This window comes from Ctenopharyngodon idella, chromosome 3 (assembly GCF_019924925.1).
Source record: "Ctenopharyngodon idella isolate HZGC_01 chromosome 3, HZGC01, whole genome shotgun sequence".
Lineage (NCBI taxonomy): Eukaryota > Metazoa > Chordata > Actinopteri > Cypriniformes > Xenocyprididae > Ctenopharyngodon > Ctenopharyngodon idella.
Window position 1 is genome coordinate 37,436,819 of NC_067222.1, and position 17,173 is coordinate 37,453,991.

A 17,173-nucleotide genomic window follows, 5' to 3' on the forward strand; every position below is an offset into this window, starting at 1 on the left:
ATTAGTTAATTACAGCTGTAATTTCTGTAATTAGGTCTATAATTACACTGTTGACCCTTCTCTTACCACTTAACCAACCCTTAAACCTAACCAGACCGCCAAACCTGTCCCAAACCTTTACCCATATTCCACCTCAATCGCAGCAAAAGGTTTTGTAATACAATTTTTTTTTTTTTTTTCTGTAAGTACATACAGTGGTGCTCAGAATTATTGGCACCCTTGATAAATATAAACAAAGAACCTTGAAAAAATAAACCTGCATTGTTTATCCTTTTGATCTTTTATTTAAAAAACAAAACAAAAAAACAAACAAAAAAAACCCCACAAAAATCTAACCTTTTATTGAAGTGAAAGAATTGAAAATGTAGGGAAAATCTCTTTATGAAATAAATGTTTTTCTCCAATACACGTTGGCCACAATTATTGGCACCCTTTTATTCAATACTTTTTGCAACCTCCTTTTGCCAAGTTAACAGCTCTGAGTTTTCTCCTATAATGCCTGATGAGTTTGGAGAACACCTGATAAGAGATCAGAGACCATTTCTCCATACAGAATTTCTCCAGATCCTTCAGATTCCCAGCTCCATGTTGGTGCTTCTTCTCTTCAGTTCTTCTCTTTAGTTACCACTTGTAGTACACTGGGTTAAAGTGTACTATAAGTGGTATCTAAATATATTTTTTAAATATAGAGAGTTCATATTTCATGGTGTCTCAAAATAGCACAGTTGAGTACACTTAGTTGTTCTTAATATTATCTTAAGAAGTACTAAAGAAGAATTTTTAGTATATTAAGTACGAAATTAGTGTGCGAAAATAGAGCACTTTAAGTACATTATAGAAGTGTACTTTTTTTCACCTGGGGAATGATTAGGGGAATTTGGCCTTTGTGTTTCCTCATGTCCTGTGGAACAGGACAATCTCATGTTCAAGATCACCCTGGTGTGCTAAAAAAAAATGTAAATATGAATGGGAATATACTTCAGAGATATTTTACTCATAAAAAATTCAAAAAAATTCTAGCGGTGCCAATAATTGTGGCCAGTGTGCTTTGGAGAAAAACATTTATTTCATAATGTGATTTTCCCCCCACTTTCAATTCTTTTCCTTCAATGAAAGGTTAGATTTTTGCTAATTTTATGAATTAAAGATCAAAAGGATAAACAATGCAGATTTATTTTTACAGTCATCTTTGATTATATTTACCAAGGGTGCCAATAATTCTGAGCACAACTGTAGTATAGCTATTGACACATAATATAAATTGGGAATCTTATAAATTGCGATCATATTGAATTCTGTTAAGTTCAAGTCCAAAGTTGGGTCTGCAGATGAAAATTAACCTGTGGCACATTTTCAAGATTGATACAGTGCTCATGTCAATTAATGTGCAGTGTCCTTTTAATTGACCGTTCGCAAAGACCTGTTGCTATGTCCGACAAGCTATGCCGATCTCTTGCCACACATCATGTTCTCACGCAGTGAAAAATACATCGCGGAGCAAAGAGCACACTGACAATGCGTCAACAGACAAGACAGAGCAGGTTACTTTTGATATGAAAGTCTGATATGAAGTCTCAAATTACAAATTTTGTCATTTTTAAAGAAATTTAAACAATAAATACCATTTTGTGGCTCTCTAATGTGTCGTGACAGATTGCTGTAGTGCCTCAGTTCAAGCGGCTCGTGAACCGATCATCTCTTCCTACTAGTTCATTTATAGCATCAAACAAACATGAATGAACATCAGAAGGTATGTTGTTTCATTCGCGGAAAGACGTCAGTGCACACCATTTTTCAAGTTCAAGTCCACCTACATTAATCTGCTAACTCCCCTGACTCGACTGCTTCGTCGGACAAAATGGCGGATTCTGTGTTATGATTGGTTAGATCACCTGTCAATCAAACTCCTGGCGAAGGGTCAATTGTTATGAAATTGTAACACCTTACAGTAAGGTTCCATTATTTGATGAATTAATTAACATTAACTAACAATGAGCAATACATTTCTTACAGTATTTATTCATTTTTGTTAATGTTAATTAATAAAAATGAAAATGTTGCTTGTTAGTTCAAGTTAGACCAGGACCATTAAATAATATTAACAGATTCAACTTTTGATTTTAATAATGTATGAGTAAATGTTGAAATTAGCATGAACCTAGATAAAGTATTTTTCATTGTTAGTTCGTTAACTAATGGAACCTTGTTGTAAAGTGTTACCAATAAAATGAACATAAACATAAAGAATAGTGAATGTTTTGCTGGTAGACCCTTCAGTGAGGGAAAGCAAACGCACACCTGTAGAGATGCAAGTTGAAGGAAAAAAACTGTAGCCTAATTGAAGGGAGAACAACTGCACACTCACTTAAGCATAGGTTGTTTATTAACCAACGTTTCGGCTAGTAGCCTTTGTCAAGGTATTTTACCTTGACAAAGACTACTAGCCGAAACGTTGGTTGATAAACAGCCTATGCTTAATGGCTCTTGAGGTCATACTTCAACATTAATATCCTAAACAGGTCAATCCCAGACATTTACATAACCTAATAAAACAACTAAAACCTGTTTCGCATCAGTAGCACTGTAAAATCTCTACATAATTCAATTTAGTGCTCTGTTGTATGTGTTTATTTAAGTAGACTAATTTTTAGATTTTACTTCACACTTAAGATACAAAGGCATCTGGATGCTGTCCAGTGAGTTAAGCCTCATTTACTGTAAAACAGCTATCAATTAAACAGACTAGACCTGTTTAGATTGTCTAACCTGCTTTCAGTTGCAGCCCACTTAAACTTACACAATAGTAAAACAGTTGCCTTTAGAAACCAGTGGAGGAAAAGAGACTGGCACAGGTGTTTTTACAAAACATCTTCTTGCACAAGTTTATAACTGAGAACGTTGCTTAACCAAGCATAGACTACATAAACAACAGCAGTGTAACAAGGTGGAAATAATTGAAAACTAGTGTAAAAATATCAGTGAAACTGTTAAACAAGGAAGAAATTATTCACACAATTTGTGATGGAATCTGTTAAGAACCAAAAATGATTAACCTGGTTTCACAGACAGGGCTTAGATTAAGCCAGGATTAAGCTTTAGTGTAATTAGGACATTTAAGTAGCTTTTATAAATGTGCCTTAGAAGAAAAAAAAACAAACATTACTGGTGTGCTTGAGACAAAACAATGGCGCTGACCTATTTTAGAATTGGTCAGTGCAAGTTGGTTTCAGTTAAAACAGCTCAAACATGCATTTTAGTCTGGGACTACGCTGTCTTGTGACTACAGTCCAAAAGTGTGGACTTTCCAGATTCTTTCCACACAATACATGTGCACTTGTGCAGAAAGACTTCTTGTCTAGAGTGACTAACAAAATCAGTGATTATAGGTAATATCAAACCATCTAAGAAATGTAAAGAATCACTGCTGCATTGAGTGCCAGTGGCCCAGAACAAAGAAAATGATAAATGGGAACTCTAAGACCTTGAGAAAAAGAAACCAAATACTTTTAATTTACAAACCAGCTTCTCATTCAAACTATGACAGAAACTTTGTATTAATGTGTCTTAAATAATAATCATTAAGTGGAGAATTCACTTTTCTAAATGCTTATTTATTTATGTAGTAATCACGCAAACATCAAAGTGAAGTGAATTGTTCTGGGGACCATATTTCAGAGACAATAGAATTATGAAATTACATATATGCACAAAGATGCACTTCAGCTCTGAAGCAGTATAAACTTTATTGTGACCCAGTCTGAAATGCGTCATATATACTCTACATACTATATATAGTTTGGTGTCAGGAAAACATAAGAGACTACATGTATTTACTTCAAAATAAAATATTCTGCTAACATAAACTTGTTTGGATATGGGAGATATCTTGTGTAATTGTTTGTATCCATTGAATTTTTTTTTTGGATCAAATGACTAGTGAAAAAAAATCTTTAGGTATCTTTTGTTTCACTAATATTAATTCACCAGATATCTCTTCATGCTCTAATGTGGTAATTTAATACTTTGTGCTGTTCCCTTTTCCTTATTGTTCTTTGTAAAAAGCTAAAGCTGTTTAAATACAATGTAAAAGTCTAACATATAAAAGTCTTTACTGTCACTTTTGATAAGTTGAATGCATGTCATTCCAAACCTGCAAGATGTTCGTTTATCTTCGGAATGCACATAAAGATCTTTTTGATGAAATCTGAGACATCTGTCCCTCCTAGACAGCTACACGACTGACTCTTTGACGCTTCAAAAAGATCATAATGAGATTGTAAAACTAATTCATATGAATTGAGCGGTTTAGTCCAAATTTTCTAAAGAGACTCAACGCTTTTTATGATGAACAGACTGAATTTAGGCTTTTATTCACATATAAACATTCATCAACTCACAAATCAGTTGTGGTAAACATGTTTGCTTGACGTGCGAGAACAAATAAGGTTCATTCTCATGTTACGCAGCACGTTTGAGCTTCCGCAAGAAGTTTGTTCTCACGCATCAAGCAGGTTCGGTCGAGCTTCTGTTTACGTTCGATATTCAATGTTTATATATGAATAAAAGCCTAAATGGAATCTGTTCATCATATAAAGTGATCATGTCTCTCCAGAAGATTTGGAGTAAACCTCTCAATTCATATGGATTAGTTTTACAATCTCTTTATGTACTTTTTGAAGCATCAACTTTTGAATTGCATAGGCTGTCTATGGAAGGACATAAATCGCTCAGATTTTATCAAAAATATCTTAATTTGTGTTCTGAAGATAAATGAAAGCCTTACGGGTGTGGAACGACATGAGGGTGAGTAATTAATGACAGAATTTTCATTTTTGGGTGAACTAACCCTTTAAGGGGCCGTTTACGCAACACCATTTTCAGCTAAAAACAGGAAACTTTTTATGTGTTTTGGCCGTTCAATTACAAGACAACAGCAGGCCTGAAAACGCAAACTTTTGAAAAAAGTTTCAATGTGCAAGTTTTTGAAAATTATACCATTATCGACTCTGTGTAAACTACAAAAACATGAATTTGTGAAAACGGCGACGTCATGCGCATGCGTATTATTACGTTTTCAGTTGATAGATGTGAAGTGTTTCTTTACAAAGTGACTCCGCCAACTACTGGCATGAATCGTTTTGACAATGTTGTCTGCGAAAAAAAAACCTTTCAATTTTTAGTACATCATTGTCAAGTAAACGAATGAAAACAATGACAAAAACATCCCTGTAATTACGGCTAGACACACATTACTGTCAAACAAGTTTTTTCAGGCATTTATTTTTCAGACAAATTAAAAACACAGATTACCATCTCTTTTTTTTTTTTCCATCAGCTGTCCTGCTACAGTATGTGATAAACAGGTGCATCTTGTTATGCATGTTTAAGGTATTTTAGGACTGGGGGGTGACGCATGGCTATGGTTCATTTGGATCAGTCTATGAAGATAAACATGTACTACCACATACAGATTAAAAATTCCTTACATTACAGCAACAGTGTTTTCATCAAACTGCTCAACTAACATCTAGAAACTATATAGGATGACAACTTGAGCTGACTGTTTGCAGACGACAGTGATGAATTTGCATCTGACTAGTATAAATGGTTCCTTTTCAAAGTCAAACAAAAAGTAAAATAAATGATGAATTGATTATGATGATCTTCCTTTGCAAGTCACTTTGGATAAAATGAGTTGCATATCAAATTACATAAAATGAATATATGTTAATGTAATGTAAATCTAAAATTTTATTCTGTTTAAAACAAATGGATAGTTTAGATCTTCTGAGAGCTGTGCTAAAGTCTATGTTGTAGCAAAAGCTATGATGCAAAAGGCTCCACTGTATTGCTTAATTGAAGTACTGTACCTAACACATTTAAAATACAAAGTACTGTTTAAAAAAAAAAAAAAAATTCTTTATTCAACCAACTTCAGTAAGATTAAAAAAAAAAAAAAAAAAAAAAACATTTATTGAGAATTTACTCACCTGTGGGTATTTTTTACACATGCTCACTAGTGTTCACATGGTGAGAATTATGAATAAACTACATTTAGGTTTTGAGGATAATGTTTATGCTTTTTTAAAGCTAGTGCAGTGCATTTATATCTTGAAAAACAAACAAATAAAAAAACATGAATTTTCAATTTTGATTTCATGGTGACTTTAACTTTATGGTGCCCTCTTTTGTATTTATATTGTACTACCTTTTCACTTTCTTCATTTCATATTTGGTCTGGCATGTTCTGCAATTTTAAAACTTTGTATTCCATCACTTCTCATGGTAATGACTCTAATGAAGTCTGCTTAAAATTACTAACTTATGCTGTTGTTGTACTCATTTGTACACACAACGCCTCAGCACTTACTCCCGATTTCTCCCAAAATGGGGACAAGAGAGCTTTCCGAAAATTCATAGGAAAACAAAGTAACTTGAGTTACTTATTTGAAAAAGTAACTCAGATATTTTTTTTATTGTATGTTGTAAAATTAAAATTTTACTGGTTACTTCTGATTAAAATCTGATTATGTACCTCGTTACTTGTAATGCATATAAGCCTTAACACTGATCACCATTATCATGCTTGTTTGAAGCTCAGGTCTTAGGTTAATACATTATGTTAAAAAAGTAATAATTTAGTTGTGTTACACCACTGCTACATAGCAAAAGCATATTTAAGGCTGTTTCCTTTTCTTCTTAACTTAAGATCTACACCTGGGATGCATGAAAGCAGATTTTTGAAAAGCAATACGACTTCTAAAACCGAGTGGCAAAATGCATATTCAATTTATTTAATAGCAATTGAAATAATATATCTGAGATATGAGTTTAGGACCTCTCAATAAAATGAGAGCTTTTAAGATTTGAGGCAAAACAAAAATTGCCACAACAGTGAGCTGTGAAGGAGAACTGACATATTGAAGTAAAACTAATATGCCTAATTATATTTCTAGATGTCTGTTGTAAACTGAAATTAGAAGGCTTGTTTATAATATGGGGCCATAGAAATATGACTTAGGGAAAAAAAAAAAAAAAAAAAAAAAAAAAAAAAGGGGAGAACATGACATTTTTTACATTTCAAATAAATATATGATCATCAAAGAGACAGAAGTACTTAAAGGGTTTGTTCACCCAAAAATGAAAATTCTGTCATTAATTACTCACCCTCATGTCGTTCCACACCCGTAAGACTTTCGTTCATCTTCAGAATACAAATTAAGATATTTTTGATAAACTCTGATGCCTCAGTGAGGCTTGCATCGCCAGCAAGATAATTAACACTTTCAGATGCCCAGAAAGCTACTAAAAACATATTTAAAACAGTTCATGTGACTACAGTGGTTCAACCTTATTATAATAAAGTGACGAGAATACTTTTTGTGCGCCAAAAAAACAAAATAGTGACTTTATTCAACAATATCTAGTGATGGGCGATTTCAAAACACTGCTTCATGAAGCTTCGAAGCTTTACGAATCTTTTGTTTCGAATCAGTGGTTCAGAGTGCCAAAATCACGATTTCAGTAAATGAGGCTTTGTTGCGTCATAAGTGTTTTGAAACTTCAATAGGTCACTTGACTTTGGCAGTTTGATACACGCTCTGAACCACTGATTCGAAACGAAAGATTCGTAAAGCTTTGAAGCTTCATGAAGCAGTGTTTTGAAATCACACATCACTAGATATTGTTGAATAAAGTCATTATTTGTTTTTTGGTGCACAAAAAGTATTCTCGTCGCTTTATAATATTAAGGTTGAAACACTGTAGTCACATGAACTGTTTTAAATACGTCTTTAGTAGCTTTCTGGGCATTGAAAAAGGGAGTGTTATTGCTGGCGATGCAGGCCTCACTGAGCCATCGGATTTTATCAAAAATATGTTCATTTGTGTTCCGAAGATGAATGAAGGAACGGCATGAGGGTGAGTAATTTTTGACAGAATTTTAATTTTTGGGTGAACTAACCCTTTAAGCAGAATCCCATTCCAAAGTCTTCTTTTGCTGCATATATTTGCTAACCAGATGTGTAATGGTATAATATTCAAATAATTTGAATGCAGTGAAACTATTTTTCACATTTTGTAATACTAGTCATATTCCCATTCATCCCTATTAATTGAGACTGACACTTTACCACTCAGTTACCCATTCACATAACAAAATGCTCAACTACAGGCAGCTATATTCTTTCTAAATATGAAAAATAATCAGTTACTTTAAATTATGTAGCTTACTAGCTTGAACTAAATACGTATTTGCTAAAATGTGTGATTTAGGAGAAATGTAAATTATGAGCTGATACATAAAGTTTAGATTTGTTTAAATGAAATGTCAGTATACAGGCCAGGCAAATTTATTACAGAAAGGTCACTGTAATTCTTCCTTCCTTTGGGCTTTATTGAAATAAAAATGTTTGGTTAGCACCGTTTGAAAAAAAAAACAAAAAAAACAACAACATGCATGATCAAAATAGTCACTCATCAGTAACTCAGTTATATGATTGAGTATTAAGGGCACATCAACACTGTTCTCCCTAATATTACATCTGATTTGAGAGGAACTTGGGCTAGGGACGTTGGTGCATTTAACAATAAAATATTGAGAAGATATTGCCTTTTTCAAAGGATCACTGTGTCGAAAGGCAGAGCAAATGTACTCTTGGCTTCAGGTTATAATTTTGCAACGAGCCTCATGCTTTCAATATTAAATGAGATGAGCTCTCCATGTGCCATCACAAGTCTGGAGGAAAATGAAGAATTTTTTGAACCACATGAAATGCAACAATGTTCTTTTAACCTGGATGAATCCCATATTTGAGCTTTACACCATTGCTGTTTTACATGTAAACTATAATCTGTGCAATGATAAAAGCTGACTGTAAAATCAACAACTGTGTGAACTGTCGACTTTGGCAAGTTTGCTCGAGTTGTACGGTAAATCGAGGAATATGCTAGATAAAATCTTTCTACTGCATTGATCGTTTTCCTTAAATAATTTTTATTTCTTTCAGAATAACTACGAGAAATGTATATGCAAGTTCTGTACAATTTTCTGTTTATGCTTGGGATTGCTTTAAAAAAAAAAAAAAAAAAAAAAAAAAAGAGTGGTGAAACAGTTTGAAAAACGGGATGCTGACACTTAGTGCACTTAAAACCCCCAAAATATTTTGTCCAACAGCAATCCTTCGGTTTGCTCTGGATATACTTCAGAAAAATCAGTTCTTCAGATTATTGTGTTGGCTCCAGTTAATGTTTTCAATCTTTTGCTCTGAATCCCAATTCTTCAGTGTCTATAGGCACGTTAAAAATACTGCCATTTTCCGAGAACTGTGTCTTTGATTGCATCAACAAACTGTGCAGGCACCCAGTAGACCCAATATTGTGAGGCTTCTGTCGGACCCAGCTGAAATGCCTATGGTAAAAAATAAACAAACAACAAAAAAGTTTATATATAGTGCCTTATGAAAGTCTTCGTACCCATTCATTGTTTTCACATTTAGTTATGTCGCTGCCTTATGTTAAACAACTTTAAATGACTTTTTTCTACATCAATTTATACTCCATACACCACAATGACAATGCAAAAACAGATCTGTGACAACTTTGCAAATATCTGTACCCTTATCTCAGTACTTAAGTTGAAGCACCTTTACAGCCTCAAGCCTTTTCCGTAGGGCTGGGTTGACACAATTTGCACGATTCGATTCGATTTCTATTCACATGCTTGCGATTCGATTCCGATTTCGACACATGGGAGTCAGTTGGTACTATATTACTATAATATTGAAGGTTAAAATTAACTTATTTATATACAAACACTTAAATTACACTCAATGTTTTTTTATAATAAATAAAGTTTAGAATTATATAATCATATTTCTTCTCCAATTCGTTTTTTTGAAATATAAACATTTAAATTGTGGCTGTCATAACTGATTTATTCAAACATGCATTAAATATTGAGAATATTATAATGAATATGTATCGGTGCATATATTTATCAGAATGCTGCTTTCTAGAGTTTCTAGCTGACTAATGAGTTTATGGTCACTGAATATGTTTTTTCTGAGGTAAACGTGACGTTACATGACATGTTTACAAGCTGTTTTATTGACATCTTTCCGAGGTTGAAACACTGATTGAGCTATTACACGAGACATGATATGGATTTCGGTAAGTTGTACTCTATCTTTTAACATACCTTCAGATGTTTAATTATGTTTATTTTGTGCTGTAACTGGTATTAAAGCAGAGGAGAGGATGTTCACATGCACTCGGTGCTGCCGCTTCTCTTTAACTGAGGCGCTACAGTGATCTGTCACGCCACATTAAACATTACTTTTTGAATCTCATAATAAGATGGATGTCATTTGAAATCTGAGACTTTGCTTCATATCAAAAGTAACAAAGCACAAAGATTATTGTGATTTATTGGATGGGAGGCGCACTACATGATCTGTTCATTCCTCAACTGAAAACTGACTAATAGATTCTTGGGATTTAAGAATCGATATGGGTTCGTAAAAATGAGAAGTCGATATTTTTTACCCGGCCCTACTTTTCAGGTATGATGTGACAAGCTTTGCACATCTGCATTTGCTGATTTCCTGGCTTTCTTCTCTTCAGATCCACTCAAGCTCTGTCAGGTTGGATGGGGACCGTCAGTGGACAGACAATCATTTTCAGGTTTCTCCAGAGATGTTCCGATTGGGTTCAAGCCCAGGCTCTGGCTGGGCCACTCAAGGACATTCATGGAGTTGCCCATAAGCCACTCTTGCATTCTCTTAGCTGTGTGCTTATGGTTATTATCCTGTTGTAAGGTGAACCTTCTGCCCAGTCCATTGTGTACGTAGTACAACAATATCATGTCATAGTGTAGAACGTCATGTCATTGTTGTACTACATCACGGAAGTTAACGCTTTTTGGACATACATCGAATGCGTATGGCTGTTGCGCCGGAAGCTCGTTATTTTACTTTATAAAGTTTTAAATAAGGACATTTGTCTTACACAAACATATCGATTCGCTTCAGAAGGCCTTTATCAACCCCCCGGAGTCATATGGATTCATTTTTTTATGGATGGGTGCATTTTTTTTGTCTTCAAAATTTGGGCTTCCATTATAAACCTTGGAGGACTAAGGATATTTTTAAAATATATCTCTGATTGTGTTCGTCTGAAAGAAGATAGTCATACACCTAGGATGGCTTGAGGGTGAGTAAATCATGGAAAAATTTTAATTTTTGGTTGAACTATCCTTCTAGAGTGAGTGTTGCACCTTTTGTTCAATTGAGTTGAACTTTTGATTTTTGGTAGAGCATCTCTTTTTAACCTTATATATATATATATAAATTTCAAGTGTCCCAAAAAAGGGTATGAATACTTATGCAATGTAATTATTTAAGTTTTTTATTTTTAATACATTTGCAAAGTTGTCACAAATCTGTTTTTTGCTTTGTCATTTATGGTGTATGTAGTGTAGACTGATAAAAAGGTAATTTAAAGTAGTTTAACATAAGACAGCAACATAACAAAATGTGAAAAAAATTAAGAGGTACGAATACTTTCACAAGCCACTGTATATAATAATACTAGTGATAATTGTATGTACTTTACATATACGTATATAAATATCTATGTAAAATAGTTATCACTAGTATTATTAAGTTACAAAATCCTGGTTGAGAATGACCGATATAATGAAGCTGAAAATGTTGTGATAAACACATACCATCATGTGATAGTCCTCGTGACCCTCTATTGGCTCAGTCACAACATTTTTGATGGAACCCATCGGGATTTTTTCTGTTCTTTCTGCAGGCCAGAAAACATCAAGATAAGCATAAAGGAAGCATCACAAATACATGTTTTTTAATCTAAAGATGAAATCACCTTTCGTTCCAATCCATAACTGATCCTGTTCCAGTTTGAAAGTGAGTCGTACTTTTCCGCCAGATTTGTTGTACATTCCTGATAAAGGCACTGTTGGCAGACGCTCCTGTTTGACAAATCAGAGATCACTCGGATATCATTAGCATGCACAAAGAACTTATTCCGTGTTTTTAAAGAGAGCTTTACAGCTGCGGACATGATCACTAAACTGACATACTTTACATTAAGACACATATATACAAATATCACATATAGTGAGACCACAAGTGAAAATTCTGTTTGTGAGAACATATAGCAGTTTAAAACGTATTGCATGACAATATTCTTGAGGTTTACACATATAATTAATTTTGTATGGCAGGTGTGTAGTAATCTGGTACAGTCTAATCATATCTTATGCTTCACGGGTTCTGCTTACCTTAGCTCCTTTTATTGATGGCATAACATCGTCTGGTTTTCCTTTGTCCAAAACTTTTCTATGTTGCTGAGAAAAAAGTATCCACAAGAACATTTATAAACTATAAGTACATCAGTATAATTATAAGCATTCTAAGTATATACCATCATTATTTAACTGCTAAAGTTCACGTTATGCAAATAAGTTTCCCACCTTTTGCCTGCACAATGGCTCCTTTTTGTTCTCCTCAGCTTTAACCTCTTGCTGAATAACTTCTTTCGGTGTATTTACAGCTAGTACATCATTTATTGTTGATCCAACCACCATAATCTTTGCACCATTTGTAACTTTGATTTCTCGAAGCGTCTTGTCCTCTGGTAGCAATCCTTTGTACATCACTTTCTGCATAGCGGGTGGAAGACCTAATGATGATACAAAAAAAAGGAAAGAGAAGTATGTTTTAGGCATTTAATTTCAAAATCTGATCCTGATATAATACAGTGGTTCCATATTATATAACATTATATAGTCAGTTCCTCAGTATTACATTTCTTTCTTTCCTTTTTAAATCTATTTTCCACATTTAGGGAGAGAAAAAAAAAAAATGCTTTTTAAGCTGTATTTAAAAAGTTGCACATGTATGCTGTAAACTTGTTGGCTGCTCTTCTATATTAGAAGAAATTCATACTGTTACAATTTATAATTGTTCTTTGAAACTGATTTCAAGCATTTGATCAATCTTTATATCAAATTGTTTAATTATAAATTCAGTCAAGTATGTCCAAATGTTTCATTAATAGTTTATATATATATATATATATATATATATATATATATAACTATATATTATATATAGCAGTATTAATTATAAATGATTTATCCATGCATACTCATGTGCCCTCATAATCTTTAATCAAAACTTCTCCTCCCTCTTGCATCTCTTCTCTGATGACGTGTTTATTGGACAAAATCAAGTCCCGCCCTACATTTTTTTTTCCATTTGAGAAGCCGTTTCACTCCGATATACAGTATCTCACAGAAGTGAGTACACCCCTCACATTTTTGTAAATATTTTATTATATCTTTTCATGTGACAACACTGAAGAAATGACATTTTGCTACAATGTAAAGTAGTGAGCGTACAGCTTGTATAACAGTGTAAATTTGCTGTCCCCTCAAAATAACTCAACACACAGCCATTAATGTCTAAACCGCTGGCCACAAAAGTGAGTACACCCCTAAGTGAAAATGTCCAAATTGGGCCCAATTAGCCATTTTCTCTCCCCGGTGTCATGTGACTCATTAGTGTTACAAGGTCTCAGGTGTGAATGGGAAGCAGGTGTATTAAATTTGGTGTTATCGCTCTCACTCTCTCATACTGTTCACTGGAAGTTCAACATGGCACCTCATGGCAAAGAACTCTCTGAGGATCTGAAAAAAAAATTGTTGCTCTACATAAAGATGGCGTAGGCTATAAGAAGATTGCCAAGACCCTAAAACTGAGCTGCAGCACGGTGGCCAAGACCATACAGCGGTTTAACAGGACAGGTTCCACTCAGAACAGGCCTCGCCATGGTCGACCAAAGAAGTTGAGTGCACATGCTCAGCGTCATATCCAGAGGTTGTGTTTGGGATGTATGAGTGCTGCCAGCATTGCTGCAGAGGTTGAAGGGGTGGGGGGTCAGCCTGTCAGTGCTCAGACCATACGCCGCACACTGCATCAAACTGGTCTGCATGGCTGTCGTCCCAGAAGGAAGCCTCTTCTAAAGATGATGCACAAGAAAGCCCGCAAACAGTTTGCTGAAGACAAGCAGTCTAAGGACATGGATTACTGGAACCATGTCCTGTGGTCTGATGAGACCAAGATAAACTTATTTGGTTCAGATAGTGTCAAGCGTGTGTGGCGGCAACCAGGTGAAGAGTACAAAGACAAGTGTGTCTTGCCTACAGTCAAGCATGGTGGTGGGAGTGTCATGGTCTGGGGCTGCATGAGTGCTGCCGGCACTAGGGAGCTACAGTTCACTGAGGGAACCATGAATGCCAACATGTACTGTGACATACTGAAGCAAAGCATGATCCCCTCCCTTCGGAGACTGGGCCGCAGGGCAGTATTCCAACATGATAACGATCCCAAACACACCTCCAAGACGACCACTGCCTTGCTAAAGAATGTTTCCGGACCTAAACCCTATTGAGCATCTGTGGGACATCCTCAAACGGAAGGTGGAGGAGCGCAAGGTCTCTAACATCCACCAGCTCCATGATGTTGTCATGGAGTAGTGGAAGAGGACTCCAGTGGCAACCTGTGAAGCTCTGGTGAACTCCATGCCCAAGAAGGTTAAGGCAGAGATGGAAAATAATGGTGTCCACACAAAATATTGACACTTTGGGCCCAATTTGGACATTTTCACTTAGGGGTGTACTCACTTTTGTGGCCAGCGGTTTAGATATTAATGGCTGTGTGTTGAGTTATTTTGAGGGGACAGCAAATTTACACTGTTATACAAGCTGTACGCTCACTACTTTACATTGTAGCAAAGTGTCATTTCTTCAGTGTTGTCACATGAAAAGATATAATAAAATATTTACAAAAATGTGAGGGGTGTACTCACTTCTGTGAGATACTGTACATCACAATAGGGAAGAAAAGACTGCTGCAACTTCTGTTTCATTCTGACTTTAAAGTATATATGCCGTTAAACCCACAACTTTCATGATGAGAGTTACATTACCAGTGAGAGTGTGAATCTTCTCTTTCAGCTTAGCACCAGTGCTGTCTAAAGGAATTTTAAGATCATATTTGTTTTTGTTCCAAATGATTTTCACTTCCACCATCTCTTTCCCCTCGTCACTTTCCTCTCCGTTGCTGACAGCAGCAGTCTGAGCTGACGTGCTTTCACCATCGGTAGGAGATGCTTGTTCAGTCCCGGCTGCATCTCCTTGTCCAGCAGCTTCACACAACACTTCTGGTACCTTCTGCGTGACCTCAGCCTCCATTCCTACTACCTCACTTCCTGTGGGATCAATTACAGATGAGAGTATATTTCAATCAAAAGTAGTTGTTTTTTTTTAATAGGGTAGAGTACTGGTATGTCCATGACAATTCAAAAATTATAAAAATAAAACATGGCTGGATTCATTTATGCTAGATTCCTATACACCACCACAGATGGCAGTTTAGATGTATTACTTATTAAATATCCTAACTAGATTATCTCCAGTGTAGATAGTTTTAAAGCTAACGGACTATCTCCTGTCCAAAGGCGTAGAAACATCTAGTAAATTCCCCTATCGTTATTTGAACCCAACTGTTGAACTAAGACCAATAACTGTTACCATGACGGACCCAATAAAGGCTGTGTGTTGTAATCGTACACAACTGAGTCATCGGTAACTTAGCCAGGCGCTGTGCTAATATTCGCAAGCTCACATCAAGATTGTGTCTCAAAAGTCAGTGAGCTGCCTATATAGACATCATCATTTGGACACTGTGGGCTAGATTGAAACCTTCGTTAAAACGTTGCAAACGCTCCCGCGATTTCCATCATCGAACATTCTAGAAACGTTTGAACGTTTCAAGCGCGCTCACGATTCTTCCCCAGAATGCCATCTAGGTAGATAGTTCACTAGATTTTGTGACACAGCCGAAGTTTTCGAGATGGCTGTTTGGGCTAATCACAGAATATCTAGCTATTATTTAACCCTGACAAGTTAAAGGAACATCCATTCAGTGTTATACAAGTTCCAAATGACTGCAACTGATGTTATACGTTTATAAATAACACCGCAAAGACAGTGGAAATGGCATTTAAGTACATTTTCATGCTACCTACCATCCTGCGCCGCCATGATGATTGTGTACAATATGAGGAAAGGCTTCTGGGAAAGAGCGTGCTGTCAGTGAATGAGCTCTGCAGCTTCCCGTAGTGACTTTGCGATTTTAAAATCTGTGGCCGGTTGCATAAACTGCACTAGTCTTAAAAGTTTGTCATCTAACTGCTAGTTGATCAAACTAATTCTTAAGACGCCGTCTTAACATAGTGGCTAAGTTTATGCAAATAGCCCCTGGTGTAGGCCTACTGAAAGTAAGGATTTTTTTAAATCATAAATTTAGTGACATGGGATTCTAGCATATTCGACAAAAAAAAGTTTGTTATGCCCAAACAAAGTTGAAGTTTTTTTTTTAATTATTCATAACTGTTATCCAGTAAACTATAAACTTACAAATTTTAATGACAGTATTTTACCCAATTTCTCCTTTCGTCAGTCATCACTTTAAAGAAACAATTACCCAATTATTTACTAATATATATATATATATTAGTGTTTGGTAGTGACTGATTACATTTAATCTGGATTATGTAATCAGATTCCAATAATTAAGTAGCCTACTTGTAATTAGATTATATTACATTTTATTAATCAGACTACAGTTACTTTTCTATTGATTACATGCTATTCTCACAATGGCAGTAAATTATTTATAATTCATTGATTCTACTTCTTTGTTATATTTTACATTTTCCTTTCTATAAAAATCTACTGCTTATATACATTCAGAAGGTCAATGGTCAAGGTTAAATTTTTATTTTACTTAATTACTTAATAGCTTTTCATTAAACTCACAAACCCCTGCAGGTCCATTATGAACCCCAGTCTGGGAAACCCTGACATAATGTAGTATTTAATGCACTTCATGTTGTGGATAACAAAGAATGGAATATATTGTAAACAAGTTAAGGTCAAAAGTAATCAAAAAGTAATCAAAAAGTAGTTACCTAAAATGAGTAGCCTATTACTAACTACAATTTCTGTCATGCAATCTGGAATCAGTAACTGGATACAGTTTGTAAGTAAGTAATGTACCCAGCATTTTTTTATTTAAAG

The 17,173-nt window shown here is 35.0% G+C and overlaps 2 protein-coding genes across 2 annotated transcripts in view; one reads left to right on the forward strand and one right to left on the reverse strand.

Moving 5' to 3' along the window:
• Nucleotides 1–17,173, forward strand: part of nsmce1 (NSE1 homolog, SMC5-SMC6 complex component) — a 135,014-nt gene that overhangs the window by 38,613 nt on the left and 79,228 nt on the right. The gene's annotated exons all lie outside the window — the stretch shown is intronic.
• On the reverse strand, nucleotides 8,375–16,340 carry ubfd1 (ubiquitin family domain containing 1). The gene is made up of 7 exons (XM_051887738.1): nucleotides 16,120–16,340; nucleotides 15,019–15,300; nucleotides 12,500–12,708; nucleotides 12,308–12,373; nucleotides 11,890–11,995; nucleotides 11,729–11,811; nucleotides 8,375–9,409 (listed from the first exon to the last, which is right to left on the reverse strand). Exons 1-7 carry the CDS (start codon nucleotides 16,133–16,135, stop codon nucleotides 9,299–9,301), a joined length of 873 nt encoding a protein of 290 aa, XP_051743698.1. The 5' UTR covers nucleotides 16,136–16,340; the 3' UTR covers nucleotides 8,375–9,298.